Genomic DNA, 18,023 nt, shown 5'->3' with positions numbered 1-18,023 from the left:
TTTTTTGTAGGAATTTTAATACCAAAAATTCTTTACTAATGGAGCAATTTAAGTTTGTTTTCTAAAGATATTTTGTTGTTGTTGTTGTTGTTGTTGTTGCAGCAACATTTCAATGTTCATTGTGGTTAAAAGAAGAATTTTTGTTGATTGAAAAGTACATTTTTACTTGTTAAATAAATTCTTGGAAATGTCAAGAAAATTTTGTGTTGAAAGTTAGAAAAGGTAGAAGAAAATGTTAAGATAAAATATTATAAATAAAATATATTTGAAGAGTTGGTTATTAGAATTAAAATGTTAAATATTATTAAATTTACTTTATAGAAATATTCTTTTATTTTTCTTAAAATATTTTTTTAATCATTAATATTGTTTTTTCCCCCCCTTTACTTTCTAGTGTGCCAATGTAATGGTCATGCACGTCGCTGTCGTTTCAATTTGGAATTGTATAAATTATCTGGACGTGTATCGGGTGGTGTCTGCTATAATTGTCAGCACGATACAACCGGAAGATACTGTCATTATTGTCGTGAAGGATTCTATAGAGACAATACAAAACCGCTTAATCATCGTAAAGTATGCAAACGTAAGTAATGTTGATTTTTGAAAATAAAAAGCTTTTACTGATTCATTTATATTGGAAAATTCGAAAATAAGTAATATAGTAAGTAACGATATTGTAGTAAGTAACGATATTGTAGTCGTTAGATTCAATCTTATATAAACGACAGTATTAAACATTTGAAGGAAGTCTACGTCTACATGAGATCATTAAAAATCAATTTCATTTTCATAGAAAAATTTCGAATAATTTATTTTTTCATAAACAATTTTCGGAAATATTAATTTCTCTTTTAAGGAAAATTTTTGAAATTTTCTTATATATTACAAAAATTTTAATCTTTGTATCTCTTTTCTCTCTTATATTTCTTTTATAGAAAAATTTCGAAAAATTTGTTTTTTAATAAAAATTTTGGGATAATCTCTCTTTTTATAGAAAATTTTGGGAAAATTTCTCTTTTTTTTAGAAATTTTTTCGAAAAGTTTTAATTTTCGGAAAATTTCTCTTTTTATTAGAAATGTCCTTTTTATGGAACAATTTCGTAACTTTTCCTTTTTTATGCAACATTTTCGGAAATTTCTTTTTTATAGAATATTTTCGGAAATTTACCTTTTTATGGAAAATTTTCGGAAAATTTCTCTTTTTATAGAAAATTTGGGGAAAATTTCCTTTTTATAGAAAATTTTCGGAAAATTTCCTTTTTATAGAAAATTTGCGGAAAATTTCCTTTTGATAGAAAATATTGAAAAAATTCCTTTATAGAACATTTTCGGAAATTTTCCTTTTTATAGAAAATTTGCGGAAAATCTTCTTTTTATAGAAAATTTGCGGAAAATTTTCTTTTTATAGAAAATATTCGAAAAATTTCCTCTATAGAACATTTTCGGAAATTTTCCTTTCTATAGCACATTTTCGGAAAATTTCATTTTTATGGAATATTTTCAGAAAATATACTTTATAAAGAACATCTTCAGAAAATTTATAATTTCATAGAAAATTTTCGGAAAAATTCTCTTTTTACACAAAATTTTCGAAAAATTTCTCTTTTTACATACAATTTTCGGAAAATTTCTCTTTTTATTTTCGGAAAATTTCTGTCTTTTATAGAACATTTTCGGAAAATTTCTCTTTTTATAGAACATTTTCGGAAAATTCTCTTTTTATAGAACATTTTCGGAAAATTTCTCTTTTTATAGAACATTTTCGGAAAATTTCTCTTTTTACAGAAAATTTTAGGAAAATTTCTCTTTTTATAGAACAATTTGGAAAATTTCTCTTTTTATAGAACATTTACGGAAAATTTCTCTTTTTATAGAAAATTTTCGGAAAATTTCTCTTTTTATAGAACATTTTCGGAAAAATTTTCTTTTTCTAGAAAATTTTCGGAAAATTTCTCTTTTTATGGAACATTTTCGGAAAATTTCTCTTTGTAGAACATTTTCGGAAAATTTCTCTTTTTATAGAACATTTTCGGGAAATTCTCTTTTTATTGAACATTTTTGGAAAATTTCCTTTTTATAGAACATTTTCTGAAAATTAGATTGTTTTAGAAAATTTTCGGTTCTTAAAGAGAAAAATCTCTATATTATAGGGAATATTTTTATATAAAAAATATTCGCTTAGTCCCATTGTGTATCTCTATAACACGAAATTAATTAAATTCATTTCGATAAGTATAAAAAATTGTTATAATGTCATTCCCAAAAGATACATTATTAAAAGGAAATTTTATCAATAAAAACAACAACACTCCCATCACACGTCACTCTGATGTATCCACAATGATTCGTCAAATAAAATGTCAAAACTAAACAATAAAATTTTTAGCAATTCATAGAAAAAGGAAAGATAAATAGTTTCAGTTTTTTACATCAACTAAATAATCTGTTAGACATGTCTTTCGCCATGGCTAAGCGAATTTGTAGCAAAACGACAAAAATAAAAAGTTTAAGCGATTAAGGTGGATTTAAGTGGTATTTTTATTCAATAATCCTCAAAAAAAAGAAACTTTTCTAAAAAATTTTGTGTTTAAGTTATTGTGTATTTTGTGAGAAAAAGTTTTAGCTAAATTCCAATTTAATCGATTTTTTTTGTAGTTTCTTTTGTTTGCTTTTGTTGGAATCTATATGGTATAATAACAACACGTAGATATGAAAAAATTTCTATATGAAAACATTAGCAAAAGACAAAAATAATTTGAAAATCTGGGATTTTTTATATGCAGAGACTGACACTAGCCAAACCATATAAAAGACCAGAGTACTTTGTCCATCATCATTGTCAGCAGCAGGGGCAGCAACAGCATGTACACAACCACACAGGGACTTGATATACATATACTGTACCACTTATCATACAGTATAAAGTTGTCTGTATTCATACTTCATCAATTCATTGATTTTTTTTTCTCAACATACTCCTCTTACTCCTATTCCTGCTGTTCCATTTAGTTTTAACTATGTTTGCAAGTATGTGTTTTTAAATGGATTTTTTGTTTGTCCCAAAACATTGTGTTGGGGTGCTGGTGCTGGTGCTGGTACAATGTCCAGTGTGCTTTTGACTTTGACAAACAATGTCTCTATATATTGAGAATGAAAAGAAGAAAAAAATAATCATTTTGAAATTTTCCTATTCTATTCATTATTTACATTCTATTCGTTTTAAGTATGAGTATTTTTTTATTTGTTTATTTTGTTTTTGTCGATTCCTATTGTGTTTTTATGGAAGCATTTGGAAGTGTTTAATAATAAACTTGATTTTATTATTGGAGTGAAAAAAAAAAAAAAAAAAATATTTGTTAAATTCTCCAACGTCATTAAGTGGGTGTGTATGTGGCCAAATTAAGTAATACCTAAGGCAGATACTTAAAGGAATTTCTTCTAATATTATAAAAACCACAATCGGCACCCAAAATGAAACACTTATACAAACGCAATAGATAAAAACAAGCTTTTAAGCTTTCAGAAAGCTTGTCATGTCTGATATTTAAGAATAAGTGTGAATGCATAAAAATCAAAAAATAGCTGCAATTATTTGTAGACTTCATTCTTTTCGAACTCTGTTTTCAACTTAATTTTTATATGTATGTTTGTATTTGAGTTTGTGGTTTTTTATCTATTTTCAAATGTTTTATTTTGGCGGCATTTAATTCGTTTTATATCTCATCACAGAAAAAAATTTTATTTAATTATTATTGTAGGTTGCCACTGTTCGTTTTAATGGACCTTTTAATTTTTTTTTTTTGTTTTTTTTTTTTTCAGTTTTGCACAAATTAAATTTTATTTAGATAACACTGTAGGGGTGTGTGCCCATTAAAGTGTTTTTTTGGTATATTTAGTTTATAAAATTAGTTTTTAATTGAATTTAAATTACATTATTGCAAAAGTTTTGGTAAAACAATTAAACTGCGAAAAAAATATAATAGAATCAAATTTTTAGATGAAATGGAAACGAAATCATTTTGAAGTGGATTTTGGATTAAATAAATAAAAACTTTACAAGGGGGCTTTTTAAGATATGTAAAACTCCATCACACGTGCTGTAAGAAGAACGTTTCGACTATATTCTAGTCGATTGCTTTATTCTGGTCTACTCTTGTCAACTTTATTCTAGTCGACTCTATTCAAGTGGCCTCTATTCTATTCGTCTCTATTCTAGCCTCTGACTCTGTTATAGTCGCTTCTATTCTAGTCGTCTCTATTCTAGTTGACTCTAGTATAGTCGCCTCTATTCTAATCGATACTGTTCTAATCGACTCCTTTCTAGCCGACTCTGTTCTATACGACTCTGTTCTAGTCGACTGTGTTCTAGACGACTCTATTCTAGTCGACTCTGTTCTAGTCGCCTAGTCCCCTCTATTCTAGTCCCCTTTATTCTAGTCAACTCCATTCTAGTCGCCACTATTCTAGATGACTCTGTTCTAGTTGCCCCTATTCTAGTTGACTCTGTTATAGTCGCTTCTACTCTAGTCGTCTTTATTCTAGTCGCCCCTATTCTAGTCGACTCTATTCTAGTTGACTCTATTCTAGTCGACTCTATTCTAGTCGACTTTGTTCTAATCGACTCTGTTCTAGTCGACTCTATTCTAGTCGACTCTATTCTAGTCGCCCCTATTCTAGTTGACTCTATTCTAGTCGACTCTATTCTAGTTGCCTCTATTCTAGTCGACTCTGTTCTACAGGACTCTATTATCTTCGACTCTGTTCTAGTCGACTCTATTCTAGTCGACTCTATTCTAGTCGACTCTATTCTAGTCGACTTTGTTCTAATCGACTCTGTTCTAGTCGAGTCTATTCTAGTCGACTCTATTCTAGTCGACTCTATTCTAGTCGACTCTATTCTAGTCGACTCTATTCTAGTCGACTCTATTCTAGTCGACTCTATTCTAGTCGACTCTATTCTAGTCGACTCTATTCTAGTTGCCTCTATTCTAGTCGACTCTGTTCTAGAGGACTCTATTCTATTCGACTCTGTTCTAGTCGACTCTATTCTAGTCGACTTTGTTCTAATCGACTCTGTTCTAGTCGACTCTATTCTAGTCGACTCTATTCTAGTCGCCCCTATTCTATTCTAGTCTATTCTAGTCGACTCTGTTCTAGAGGACTCTATTCTCTTCGACTCTGTTCTAATAGACTCTGTTCTAGTCGACTCTAGTTGACTTTGTTCTAATCGACTCTGTTCTAGTCGACTCTATTCTAGTCACCCCTATTCTAGTTGATCGCCTTTATTCTAGTCGACTCTATTCTAATCGACTCTAATCTAGTGGACTCGTTTTTAAACAGCTCGATTCTATTCGTCTCTATTCTAGTTGACTCTGTTCTAGTCGAATCTATTCTAGTTGACTCTATTCTAGTCGCCTCTATTCTAGTCGACTATATTCTAGTTGCCTCTATTCTAGTCGACTCTGTTCTAGTCAACTTTGTTCTGGTCAACTCTGTTCTAGTCGCCTATATTCTAGTCGTCTCTATTCTAGTTGCCTCTATTATAATCGACTCTGTTCTAGTCGACTCTATTCTAGTCGACTCTGTTCTACTGTTGGCTCTATTCTAGTTGCTTCTATTCTTGTTGACTCTGTTCTAGTCGTCTCTATTCTAGTCGACTCTATTCTAGTTGCCTCTACTCTAGTCGACTCTGTTCTAGTTGCCTCTATTCAAGTCGACTCTATTCTCTTCGACTCTGTTCTAGTCGCCTCTATTCTAGTCGAATCTATTCTAGCCGACTCTATTCTAGTTGCCTCTATTCTAGTCGACTCCGTTCTAGTTGAATCTATTCTAGTCGACTCTATTCTAGTCGCCTCTATTCTAGTCACGCCTATTCTAGTTGACTCTATTCTAGTCGACTCTATTCAAGTTGCTTCTATTATAGTTGACTCTGTTCTAGTCGTCGTCTAGTCTAGTCTGTTCTAGTCGTCGTCTAGTCTTCTAGTCGACTCCATTCTAGTCGACTCTATTCTAGTTGCCTCTATTCTAGTTGATTCTATTCTAATCTATCTATTCTAATCGACTCTATTCAATAGGGTCGATTAGAATAGAGTCGACTAGAACGGAGTCGACTAGAATAGAGGCAACTAGAATATAGTCGTCTAAAGCATAGTCGACTAGAATAGAGTCTATTCTAGACTCTATTCTAGCTGTCTTCAGTTGTCTCTATTCTAGTCTACTGATCGAGTCTACTTAAGTAGACTTCAGATGACTTTAGTGTTGTCAACTCTATGTTTTCTCGCGTTTATGCTTTTATCATATAATCATATAAAAACTGCTAAGTTCTCGAGCTTTAAGGGATTGAATTATATTTTTTAATTTGATTAAAGCTTTATCCAGTTTCTAATTAAAAAATTATTCCAAATTTCGTTAATTTTAGGCTGTGACTGTCACCCCGTAGGATCAACAGGCAAAACTTGCAATCATTTGAGTGGTCAATGTCCTTGCAAAGAAGGAGTAACTGGACTAACCTGTAATCGTTGTGCACGAGGTTATCAACAGACCAGATCTCATGTGGCACCCTGTATAAGTAAGTAGTGACAGAGAAATGTAATTTTTTAAATAAACAAGAATACTCATTCTCAAATCAGCACACACACACACTGTTAAAAGAGCAGAAAAAGAAGTGAAAACTTAACATACTTCTATAGTCAGTCAAACAGACGAACACTCAAATTCTTTCAGTCATTTAGACAGTCACTGTTTTAAAAAAATTGCAATTTAATTAAAACTACTATAGTATCTGTTATAATTTTTTTATTAATATATTATTTCTTTTACTCTTTTTATTGCACATGCTATACTTTTAATTTCATTTGGGGCAACACCAAACAATTCAACTGCAATACAAAAATCTACTCAAACCATTCATTCTTTCATTCATTCCACCATCTACATCACCACCATTGATGATGATTTTTATTTTTTTCAAAACGACATGTATATTGTTGGCCATATTGTTGCTGTTGTTGTACGACCCAATTAACAGAAGTGCCAACAAATGCAAATATGATACAAGCTGAAAGTGCAGCGGTCAGTGAATATAGAGAACCCACCCAAGCAGAGGAAATGAAAAAATGTAAGTTTCAAAATCACAAAAAAAAAACATAAAAAAGCTTTAATGATGATATAAATTTTTATATCATATAAGAGTGAGAAAAAAAAAAAAAAAGAATTAAACTGATTTTTAAATTTCTTTTTTGTTTTCATTTCATATTTAACAAACATGCAACAGATTGTGGCAAATGTAAAGCAACGCCAAAAAAATTAAATTTAAATAAATTCTGTATGGAAGATTATGGTAAGTTTCGTTTGCGTTTTTGTTTATTGTTATGTGTTTAAACATTAAAGCCATAATAGCTTAATTGTTAATTGAAGCAAATTTCTTAAAAATTAACTTTGTTGTGTTAAATTTTGTGTAATTAATTGTGTTTTTATTATTTGCATTTTCATTTCATTATAGCCATTCTTGCCAAAGTTATAGGCCATGATCGTGCCTCACAGGATATCAGCACTGAGAAATTCTCCATCGAACGACAAAATGAAATTTTTAAATATGAAATTAATATACAAACGATATTCAAACGAAATGCCATGTCTGGCACTACAAGTTCTATGCTAAGTAGGGGACACATGATGTGGCTGGTGCCGCGTAAAATTTAGAGTGCCAGTGTCCAAAAATTAAATTGAATAAGTAAGTACAATTTAAAATTGTTTCAAAAATACGATTTTACACCTTAACTATATATCTTGACTATAGTCTAGATTATAGACTAGACGATAGATTAGACTATAGTAAAGACTATACACTGGACTCTAGCCTAGGCTATAGGGCAGAATTTAAGCTAGTGTATAGTCTAGACTATAGACTAGACACTAGTCCAGACTGTAGACAATAGTTCAGACTGTAGACAATAGTCCAGACTGTAGACTATAGTCCAGACTATAGACTAGACTGTAGTCCAGACTAGACTATAGTCTAGTCTAGTAGTCTAGTCTATAGTCTAGTCTATAGTCTAGTCTATAGTCTAGTCTATAGTCTAGTCTATAGTCTAGTCTATAGTCTAGTCTATAGTCTAGTCTATAGTCTAGTCTATAGTCTAGTCTATAGTCTAGTCTATAGTCTAGTCTATGTCTATAGTCTAGTCTATAGTCTAGTCTATAGTCTAGTCTATAGTCTAGTCTATAGTCTAGTCTATAGTCTAGTCTATAGTCTAGTCTATAGTCTAGTCTATAGTCTAGTCTATAGTCTAGTCTATAGTCTAGTCTATAGTCTAGTCTATAGTCTAGTCTATAGTCTAGTCTATAGTCTAGTCTATAGTCTAGTCTATAGTCTAGTCTATAGTCTAGTCTATAGTCTAGTCTATAGTCTAGTCTATAGTCTAGTCTATAGTCTAGTCTATAGTCTAGTCTATAGTCTAGTCTATAGTCTAGTCTATAGTCTAGTCTATAGTCTAGTCTATAGTCTAGTCTATAGTCTAGTCTATAGTCTAGTCTATAGTCTAGTCTATAGTCTAGTCTATAGTCTAGTCTATAGTCTAGTCTATAGTCTAGTCTATAGTTAGTCTATAGTCTAGTCTATAGTCTAGTCTATAGTCTAGTCTATAGTCTAGTCTAGTCTAGTCTATAGTCTAGTCTAGTCTAGTCTATAGTCTAGTCTAGTCTATAGTCTAGTCTATAGTCTAGTCTATAGTCTAGTCTATAGTCTAGTCTATAGTCTAGTCTATAGTCTAGTCTATAGTCTAGTCTATAGTCTAGTCTATAGTCTAGTCTATAGTCTAGTCTATAGTCTAGTCTATAGTCTAGTCTATAGTCTAGTCTATAGTCTAGTCTATAGTCTAGTCTATAGTCTAGTCTATAGTCTAGTCTATAGTCTAGTCTATAGTCTAGTCTATAGTCTAGTCTATAGTCTAGTCTATAGTCTAGTCCTATAGTCTAGTCTATAGTCTAGTCTATAGTCTAGTCTATAGTCTAGTCTAGTCTATAGACTAAACTTTATAGACTATGGACTAGACTATAGACTAGACTAAAGACTAATCTATAGACTAGACTATAGACTAATCTATAGACTAGACTATAGAATAGATTATAAGCTAGAGTATGGTCCAGATTGTAGCCTATCCTTTAAACTAGATTATGGTACAGACTATAGACAAGACTATATCCTAAACATTATTATAGACTATAGACTAGACTATATTTTGGACTATAGCCTAGTCTATTATTTGACTATAATCTAGACTATAGTCTACTGCATAGTTAGGGCTTTAGTCCACACTTTAGTCCGGATATATAGATATTTTAATATTATCTATGCTTTGGATTAATTCTATCTATAGTATGGGTTAAAGTCCAATCAAGACTCTAAAAATTATACATAAAGTCTAAAAACTTTTCTATAGTCTGTGCTATGTCTTGTCTATCGTCCAGACCAACATCTAGTCTGTGTTATAATCTGGGCAAAAGTCTAGTCTGAAGAGTGGATTAGAGTCCAGTCGGTATTCTAGATTTTGGTATATTATACAGTTTGGAGAATAGTATGGTCTATAGTCTGAACATAAGTCTATTCCACAATCTGGACTATATCGTACTCTATAGACTGGACTGTGGTTTGATGTAAATTCTAGTGGATTTCGTGGGCTATATTATGTAGCCTGAACAATTGTCGAAACTATTGTACAGTCTAGAGGCTGAACTTGTCTATAGTCTGGACTTAGTCTAGCCTGTGAAATGAACTATAATTTTGTCTTTAGTCTAGTCTACCATATATCCTCTAGTCTGTCATTTAGTTATCTATTCTCTAGTCTGTTGGTTTAGATATGCTTATAAGTAGTTGAACTTTAACTCTAATTTTTTATGCAACATTTCTATTAAGTTTTTAATTTATTTCCGATCTTTATCTTTCAGATCATATTTAATTTTGGGACGTGACTCTGAGGCGGCACCCGGCTATTTGGCCATCGGTCCCAGTTCCGTTGTATTAGAGTGGAAAGATGAATGGTCGCTGCGTATGAAACGTTTTCAACGACGAGCGCGTAAATGTAGTTGAATCGAACCGGAAGCGGAATATGTCAAAACGGATTTTAATTTCGTACATTTGGAACGTTATAGATTTTTGTATAAATTGTACAGTTTGCTCAAATTTTTAACTTTCTTTGGCATTATGCTATAAATAGAAACAAATACATAAATAATATTTAATTAATGAATAATATATATATAAATATATATAAAAAAGAAAGTAACACAAACAAACACACATATACATATATAAACAAATACAAAATAATATAATACTTAAACATAGAAAAACTAACATTTTAACACAGGTTATTAGAGAAGAGAAGAGGTATTAACAAATTTAGCTTTTAATATAAATTTATGATTTTAAATTTTTAGTTTTAAATAATATTATTTTTTTAAAGCCCTGATACTTAATTCATTTTTAATCACACACATATATACTATATGACATTAAAGTGGAATCAAATTCAACTCCTTTAACACACACACACCTACTTACATATTGAAAAAATTATATTTTATTGAAAAAATTATGGCCATAGTAGAGGAAGCGGAAGAAGAGAAAAAAATTAACCACAAATTATGGTTGAAACTAACGATTAAAAAAAATTTACACACATACACAGAAGAAGAAAACAAGAGTAGAGAAAAACAGAAATCATATTCATACATGTCTAGAGCTGTGTAAAATCATGGTTAATTAATTATTCAATGAAAATCCCTTAAGGGAATATAGAGAGATTTTTTTTTGTTTTAAATTTTAATTTAATTCTACTCGTATTGTGAAAAAAAACTCGTAATAAAAGCGAACAAAAAAATCAAACTTCATAAATATACTTTTATTGTTTATTCTTTAATAATATTTTATAATAATAATTATACTTACATATGTATATGTATGTATATGTGCTAGTTATTATTTTGTATATTTATTTATTAAATTTTGCCATGTTTTGTTTTTTCTTTTTCCCAAATGTATTTTTATGCAAATATATTTAAAACAAAATAAAAAAATAACATTTAAATGCTAATGAATATGAACATATTTGAAAAATACTTAGTTATAGTGAAAATTAGTATGAGAGAGTATGGTAGAAAATATGATGGTAGTAATTTATCACCAAAAACAAATTATTATTAAAAAAAAATGATTTAACAGCAAAAAAATAATAAATAATGTAAAATCACAAAATATCATTGACATTTTCTTTTAGGCTGTGTTAACGTTTTTTTATTTAATTCAAAATTCGTTAACTTTAATTTTAAGATGAATCTAATTTATGTCTGTAATAAATATAATAATAAAATATTTTTAATTAATACTTAAACTATCTAAACCAATCTTTGATTTAATATACCAGTAAAAACTTTCATTACCACGTAAGGGGTATAAATGCTAAAATTTACTTAAACAAAAACACGCTAATGCATTAAAGGCAAGTACTTACCACAAACGATTACAAGTAATTAGAAAAAGTAGTCATTAGTAAGAACTTATTAGACTACTTCTATGTAATGCAGCCGATATGTAGTAGTCATTGAAAAGTATGTTGTTAGGTAAGTAATTACAATTAAAAACCATTATCTAGTCTTTGATGGGAAGTACTACACTTTGATGCTCTTTTTGCACACTTATTGTGCGATGTCCGATGGACTAAACACGTTTTCCAAACTGTCGAAAGAAGCATGCAAGTGTCTAGGTTTTTTGAATCGTTGTAAGACATACTTCACTCCATCTGATCTTCTTACTATTTACACCACTTATATCCGAACGAAAATGGAATACAACTCCCATGTATAGGCCGGAGCTTCGAAGTCTATTTTGGAGCTACTCGACCGCGTACAAAAGAGGGCGAGGGTACTTATCGATGACAGTAGGGTATCCAACTCTATTGATTCACTGGAGCACCGTCGCAACGTGGGGTGTATTTCACTGTTCTATCGATACTATAAGGGAATGTGTTCCTCTGAAGTTAGGAAACTCGTTCCCGATATCCGTATATTTTTACGCAGCACACGACTGACATCAAAAACACACCCATCTGTGGTCGATTGGCCAATGGAACGCACAACACATTACAGGGAAAATTCATCCATCAGCCGCACTGTTCGTATGTGGAACAAACTTCCTGTAGAAGTATTCCCCGCCACTTTGGATGTGAAAAGGTTTAAATCAAATGTGCACAAACACTACTCCCTCTATCTTCCCGCCCACAACCTATTTTCCTAGTTCCAGCACAATACACTGCATGAGTAGTGGTCATCCCCTGAGTGCTAGTCCAAGAAAAAAAGCAGATGGGTGCTTTTTATACCCACCATCGAAAAATGTAGGTGTATTTTCATTTTGTCATTCCGTTTCTAACACATCGAAATATTAGTCATAGTCCCACAAAGAAATTATATTCATACTAAATTCTAAGACGATCATATCATATCTGTCCATCTGTTAAAGGAAGGTTGAAAATTTCCATAGATATTCACTATAGGTAAGGTTTGTTTGGTTTTTCAAATAACAACATCGGTCCACGTATTCGATGTTTTAACAATTTTATGATTTTTTTTATAAAACCTTATCAGAATATAAAATTCCAGATAATAAAAAAAAATACACCTAAAGTTTCAGTAAAATCGAATAATGTTAACCCATAAACTGTGAAGCTCAAACTCATGCTATGAAATATTGATGAGGGCTACCTGGCGTGTAGCCCTATCTCACGGTGGTACTTTTTCAACCACTGGGTGAGTATCAAGTAAACAACTCACCACTGCCCCTTTGTGTTTGTTACACGCAGGTCGCAATTTTTGTACATGGATATGCCGGTCCATGTACAAGCACTTTGCTCAAGTACTCGAGCTATCTAATCTCTTGCCAAAGTAGTCACGTTGAGGAAATACAGGTGTCATGAGCAAGCTCAATCTACCCCGACATAATGTCGCCCAACCACACTACTAAGGCTCTGTTGATTCGGCAACAGCACCTAGGGGACGTAATTGGTAGTCCGAAAAACACAGATTATATTAATTGACAAGACTTTATTTCAGTGGTCACAGACACCCACTGTGATAAGTTGAGCATACACTCAACCATGTTGGAAAATCGCTTCAAAATTAAAGAAAGGGCAGTGACGACTTCGCACTCCATTGGCTAGATAGACCGTAGTCTAACTCTCATTCATCATTCATCGTTCATCTTACATCTGTACCCCATTATCACACATCCGTCAAATCCATCAATCACTCCATTATCTTTATAGAATTCAAAGTAGACATAAGAAACATCGTTCATCTTCGTTTACCAATTCTTCGCATTATCAGCTCAATTCCAACATTTTATTAATCCACAGTCATGCTCTGTAATTTGTACCGCTCCTTGCATCTAGGAACGATAACAGAAATGTATCTTGAAAATTTATATTTCACCGTGTATCAGTTTTTTAACCAAGCACCCCCTTCCTGCGATTTAGGTTTAAATCACAGCCACTACGTGGATCCCGAAGGAACCTCAACCAACTGACCAGCCAGGACAAGTCCTGTGGGCAACTGGCCACCCGTAGTACCAGATTATGTGGTGCTCTGGTTAGACCTCTTTTCAATTTATGAAAGGACTAGGCCAGGCAGTAAATTGTCAACACCAATTTATAGTCCCGGAAAACTACAGGTATTGGTAGCACCTATCTACCCCCGGATTGGAATACACCAAGATGCGGTCTGAACATCAAGGAAACATGCCCGGGGGGCCGTATGGGAGGTAACAAGACCCTCTCATGAAAGTCCGCCCATTTTTCTCCCAAATATATAAATGAATTTTAATATTAAATTCATATGGGAGATGCCACGCCTCCAACAGCTAGCCCGCCTATTTTTGTCCTAAACCTTCATGTTGAACCTAAAGTGTCTTTCGAAAAAATGAGTACTCTAGCTGTTATATTTTCACAGATATACTAATTTAAGATTTTCTTTTTTATGGAAGGTACCAAGCCCATTGTAGCTCGGCTGCCAAATTGTTATTATTATTATTTCCATGTATTTATATGGATGTCAAAATTGTCCATATAAAATTTGAGGACTCTAGCTCTTGAAGTTTATGAGATATGCGACTTTTAATTCTTATTTTGTAAGTGGGCGAATTTTCGAAAATTTCGGTCTCTGTTCTAATGTGTTTAGTATAAACTGATGATATGACTTATATCCGTCTTTGGCTAATTCCTTAGAGATAAGAGTAGTTCGTTTCAGCTTATATGGGTTTAGATTGGGGGAATATCTAGTTTTAAGAGCTTAGGTCGGCGCATTGCACCACATATACCTAAAAAAGATGTACTCTGAAATCCCAAAGATAATTGAAGAGTTTGTTAGAATTAACTTTAAAGGCATTCGATAATCTCGATTTTTTTTAAATTGTATAAGAAATACTTGGCTCCACCTGCGTACTTCCTAAGGCACTATTGCTATTGTTCTATAAAATTTGTAATATAACGATTTTGACTGAAATTATTGATCTTGTTCCCGATATTATCATTTTTATATGCAACATACTTCTGCCATTATGAATAGTCAGTGGAAAACATGAATACATTAATACAACTCACAACAAACCAACTTTGCAGAGTGAGATTATATCACATTTATATAATAAATAAATTATGCAAATTCAATAATAACCAACAGAAATTTAATATTTTTTCAACAAACGTTAAAAAGTAAATTTAATATGTATTTCATACTTAAATAATAAAAAAACACAAATGAGCAAAGAAAGGACACCAATTATAATTATCAACACAATACCATACAGAATAATTCATTATCATTATCGTATTTGTCCGTCAGTCTCTTTTTATCAAATAATCAAATTCAATTATAATTAATTCGTGTTAAACATTTAATAACCATAACGAATGGTCATTTCAATTTTCCCAAAAAAAAGTAAAAAAAAAAACGAAAAACAAAATTCAATATTCATTTAGTTGCTCATTAATCTTGAGGGTTTCACTGGTTTGTCTTTTCTTGTTTATATCCATCTTTCCATCTATCTTTTTTTCTCCAATTTAATTTATGTCTGATGGATTCCCTTTCAGTACGTTCGTTGTTGTTGTTGTTCTTGTATATTGTTGGATATTTTTTTTTTTTTTTTTTGGACAAATGTCAGTTTTAGTTAAATCTAAAAATAACCATTGAGAACACATTAATACAAAACAATTCGTATCGTTTTTCGTTAGTTTTTGTATATTTCAATGTTTCAGTTGCTGCTGCTGCTGCTGCTGTTGCGACTAATTCTATGCCACAGTACACATGTCACATGAAATCCATGTTCATTACATTTTATGGCAACACCTACACTACTCATGAAATAATGTTTTATTACGATTTTGGGATTTTTGTCGGTGTTTGTTTTTTTTTCGGTCGAAACCGTGACAGTTTAACTCCAACTAAATAAATCTTAAGGATTGAGCGTACAAGTGAGTGAAATGTTGCGGGTAAGTACAGAATATAAAGTTCGCTTTTCGAGCTTTAATTTATAACACAAAATCCTCGTTAGTTAAGTGAACAGAATCATGAAAACAACAATTGGTGTTTACAATTTTTGACCAATAAACAAACCACATCTTTATTTATTTGCCTGCTGTAGCGTGTCTTATCCTACCGCTTTATCATTATAAAGAAATCTTGATCTTAAAAGTATTTTCTTGGGGTCTAAATGATTACTAGACACAACACCAAAACAAACAATCAACAACATAACAACAGCAACTAGAACAACAATAAGAATTGTCAAAATAACTAAATGAGGTTATGGGTTCATGTAGTAGAGACTACGAGAATACATGACATTAGACAGGGGATAAAGAGGAGGATATTAAAGACATTAGCAGTAAAATTATATAAAAGATTAGGGTGACTCTTAATCTTATCGTTAAAGAACTATTATTTAAAAGTATTTAGCTAAAATATGGAAAAAGTTTTCCGGGAATCACAGACTATAGACTAGACTATAGACTGGACTATAGACTAGACTATAGACTAGACTATAGGCTAGACTATAGACTAGACTATAGACTAGACTATAGACTAAACTATACACTAAACTATAGACTAAACTATAGACTAAACTATAGACTAAACTAGACTAGACTTTAGACTAGACTATAGACTAGACTATAGACTAGACTATAAACTAGACTATAGACTAGACTATTGACTAGACTATAGACTAGACTATAGACTAGACTATAGACTAGACTATAGACTAGACTATAGACTAGACTATAGACTAGACTACAGACTAACAATAGACTAGACTATAGACTAGACTATAGACTAGACTATAGACTAGACTATAGACAAGACTATAGACTAGACTATAGACTAGACTAGACTAGACTATAGACAGACTATAGACTAGACTATGACTAGACTATAGACTAGACTATAGACTAGACTATAGACTAGACTATAGACTAGACTATAGACCTAGACTATAGACTAGACTATAGACTAGACTATAGACTAGACTATAGACTAGACTATAGACTAGACTATAGACTAGACTATAGACTAGACTATAGACTAGACTATAGACTAGACTATAGACTAGACTATAGACTAGACTACTAGACTAGACTATAGACTAGACTATAGACTAGACTATAGACTAGACTATAGACTAGACTATAGACTAGACTATAGACTAGACTATAGACTAGACTATAGACTAGACTATAGACTAGACTATAGACTAGACTAGACATAGACTAGACTATAGACCTAGACTATGCTAGACTATAAGACTAGACTAAGACTAGACTATAGACTAGACGATAGACTAGACTATAGACTAGAAACTATAGACTAGACATAGACTAGACTATAGACTAGACTATAGACTAGACTAGGAGCGAGACCTATAGACTAGACTAATAGACCTAGACTATAGACTAGACTATAGACGAGACTATAGACTAGACTATAGACTAGACTTAAAGACTAGACTTATAGACCTAGACTATAGACTAGACTATAGACTAGACTATAGTACTAGACTATAGTATAGACTATAGACGAGAACTATAGACTAGACTATAGACTAGACTATAACTAGACTATAAACTAGACGATAGACTAGACCTAGACTAGACTATACTAGACTAGACTATAAACTAGGACTATAAGACTAGACTAATAGACTCTAGACTACTATGACGAGTCTATAGACTAGACTATAGACATATACTATAAACTAGACTATAGACTAGACTATAGAACTAGACTATAGACTGGACCTAGAGACTAGACTATAGACTAGACTATAGACTAGACCATATACTAGACTATAGACTAGACTATAGACTAGACTATATACTAGACTATAGACTAGACTATAGACTAGACTAGACTATAGACTACACTATAGACTTGACTAGACTATAGACTTGACTAGACTATAGACTAGACTATAGACTAGACTATAGACTTAACTAGACTATAGACTAGACTATAGACTAGACTAGACAAGACAAGACAAGACTAGACTAGACTAGACTAGACTAGACTAGACTAGACTAGACTAGACTAGACTAGACTAGACTAGACTATAGACTATAGACTATAGATTACAGACTATTGACTATTGACTATAGACTATAGACTAGGCTACACTATAGGCTAGGCAATAGACTAGACTATAGACTATACTATAGACTATACTATAGACTAGACTATAGACTAGACTATAGACTAGACTATAGACTAGACTATAGACTAGACTATAGACTAGACTATGGACTAGACTAGACTATAGACTAGACTATAGACTAGACTATAGACTAGACTATAGACTAGACTATAGACTAGACTATAGACTAGACTATAGACTAGACTATAGACTAGACTATAGACTAGACTATAGACTAGACTATAGACTAGACTATAGACTAGACTATAGACTAGACTATAGACTAGACTAT

At 31.8% G+C, this 18,023-nt stretch overlaps 1 protein-coding gene across 1 annotated transcript; it reads left to right on the top strand.

The window, feature by feature from the left end:
• Positions 1 to 394: 394 nt before the first annotated feature.
• Positions 395 to 11,210, top strand: LOC119611943 (netrin-B-like; the record flags this gene model as incomplete). Its single annotated transcript, XM_037967635.1, is given in 7 exon segments — positions 395 to 583; positions 6,419 to 6,568; positions 7,028 to 7,117; positions 7,274 to 7,339; positions 7,502 to 7,693; positions 7,696 to 7,732; positions 9,946 to 11,210. Coding segments are annotated over 7 exon segments (866 nt in total), but the record flags the coding sequence as incomplete, so codon positions are not given.
• Positions 11,211 to 18,023: the final 6,813 nt, after the last annotated feature.

Source organism: Lucilia sericata, unplaced genomic scaffold, assembly GCF_015586225.1.
Source record: "Lucilia sericata isolate MDLA Ls3-8-SP2 unplaced genomic scaffold, ASM1558622v1 Contig001558F_arrow, whole genome shotgun sequence".
NCBI classification, from domain to species: Eukaryota; Metazoa; Arthropoda; class Insecta; order Diptera; family Calliphoridae; genus Lucilia; species Lucilia sericata.
The sequence above is the reverse complement of the archived record's forward strand: the minus strand, read 5'-3'. Positions and strand labels throughout refer to the sequence as shown.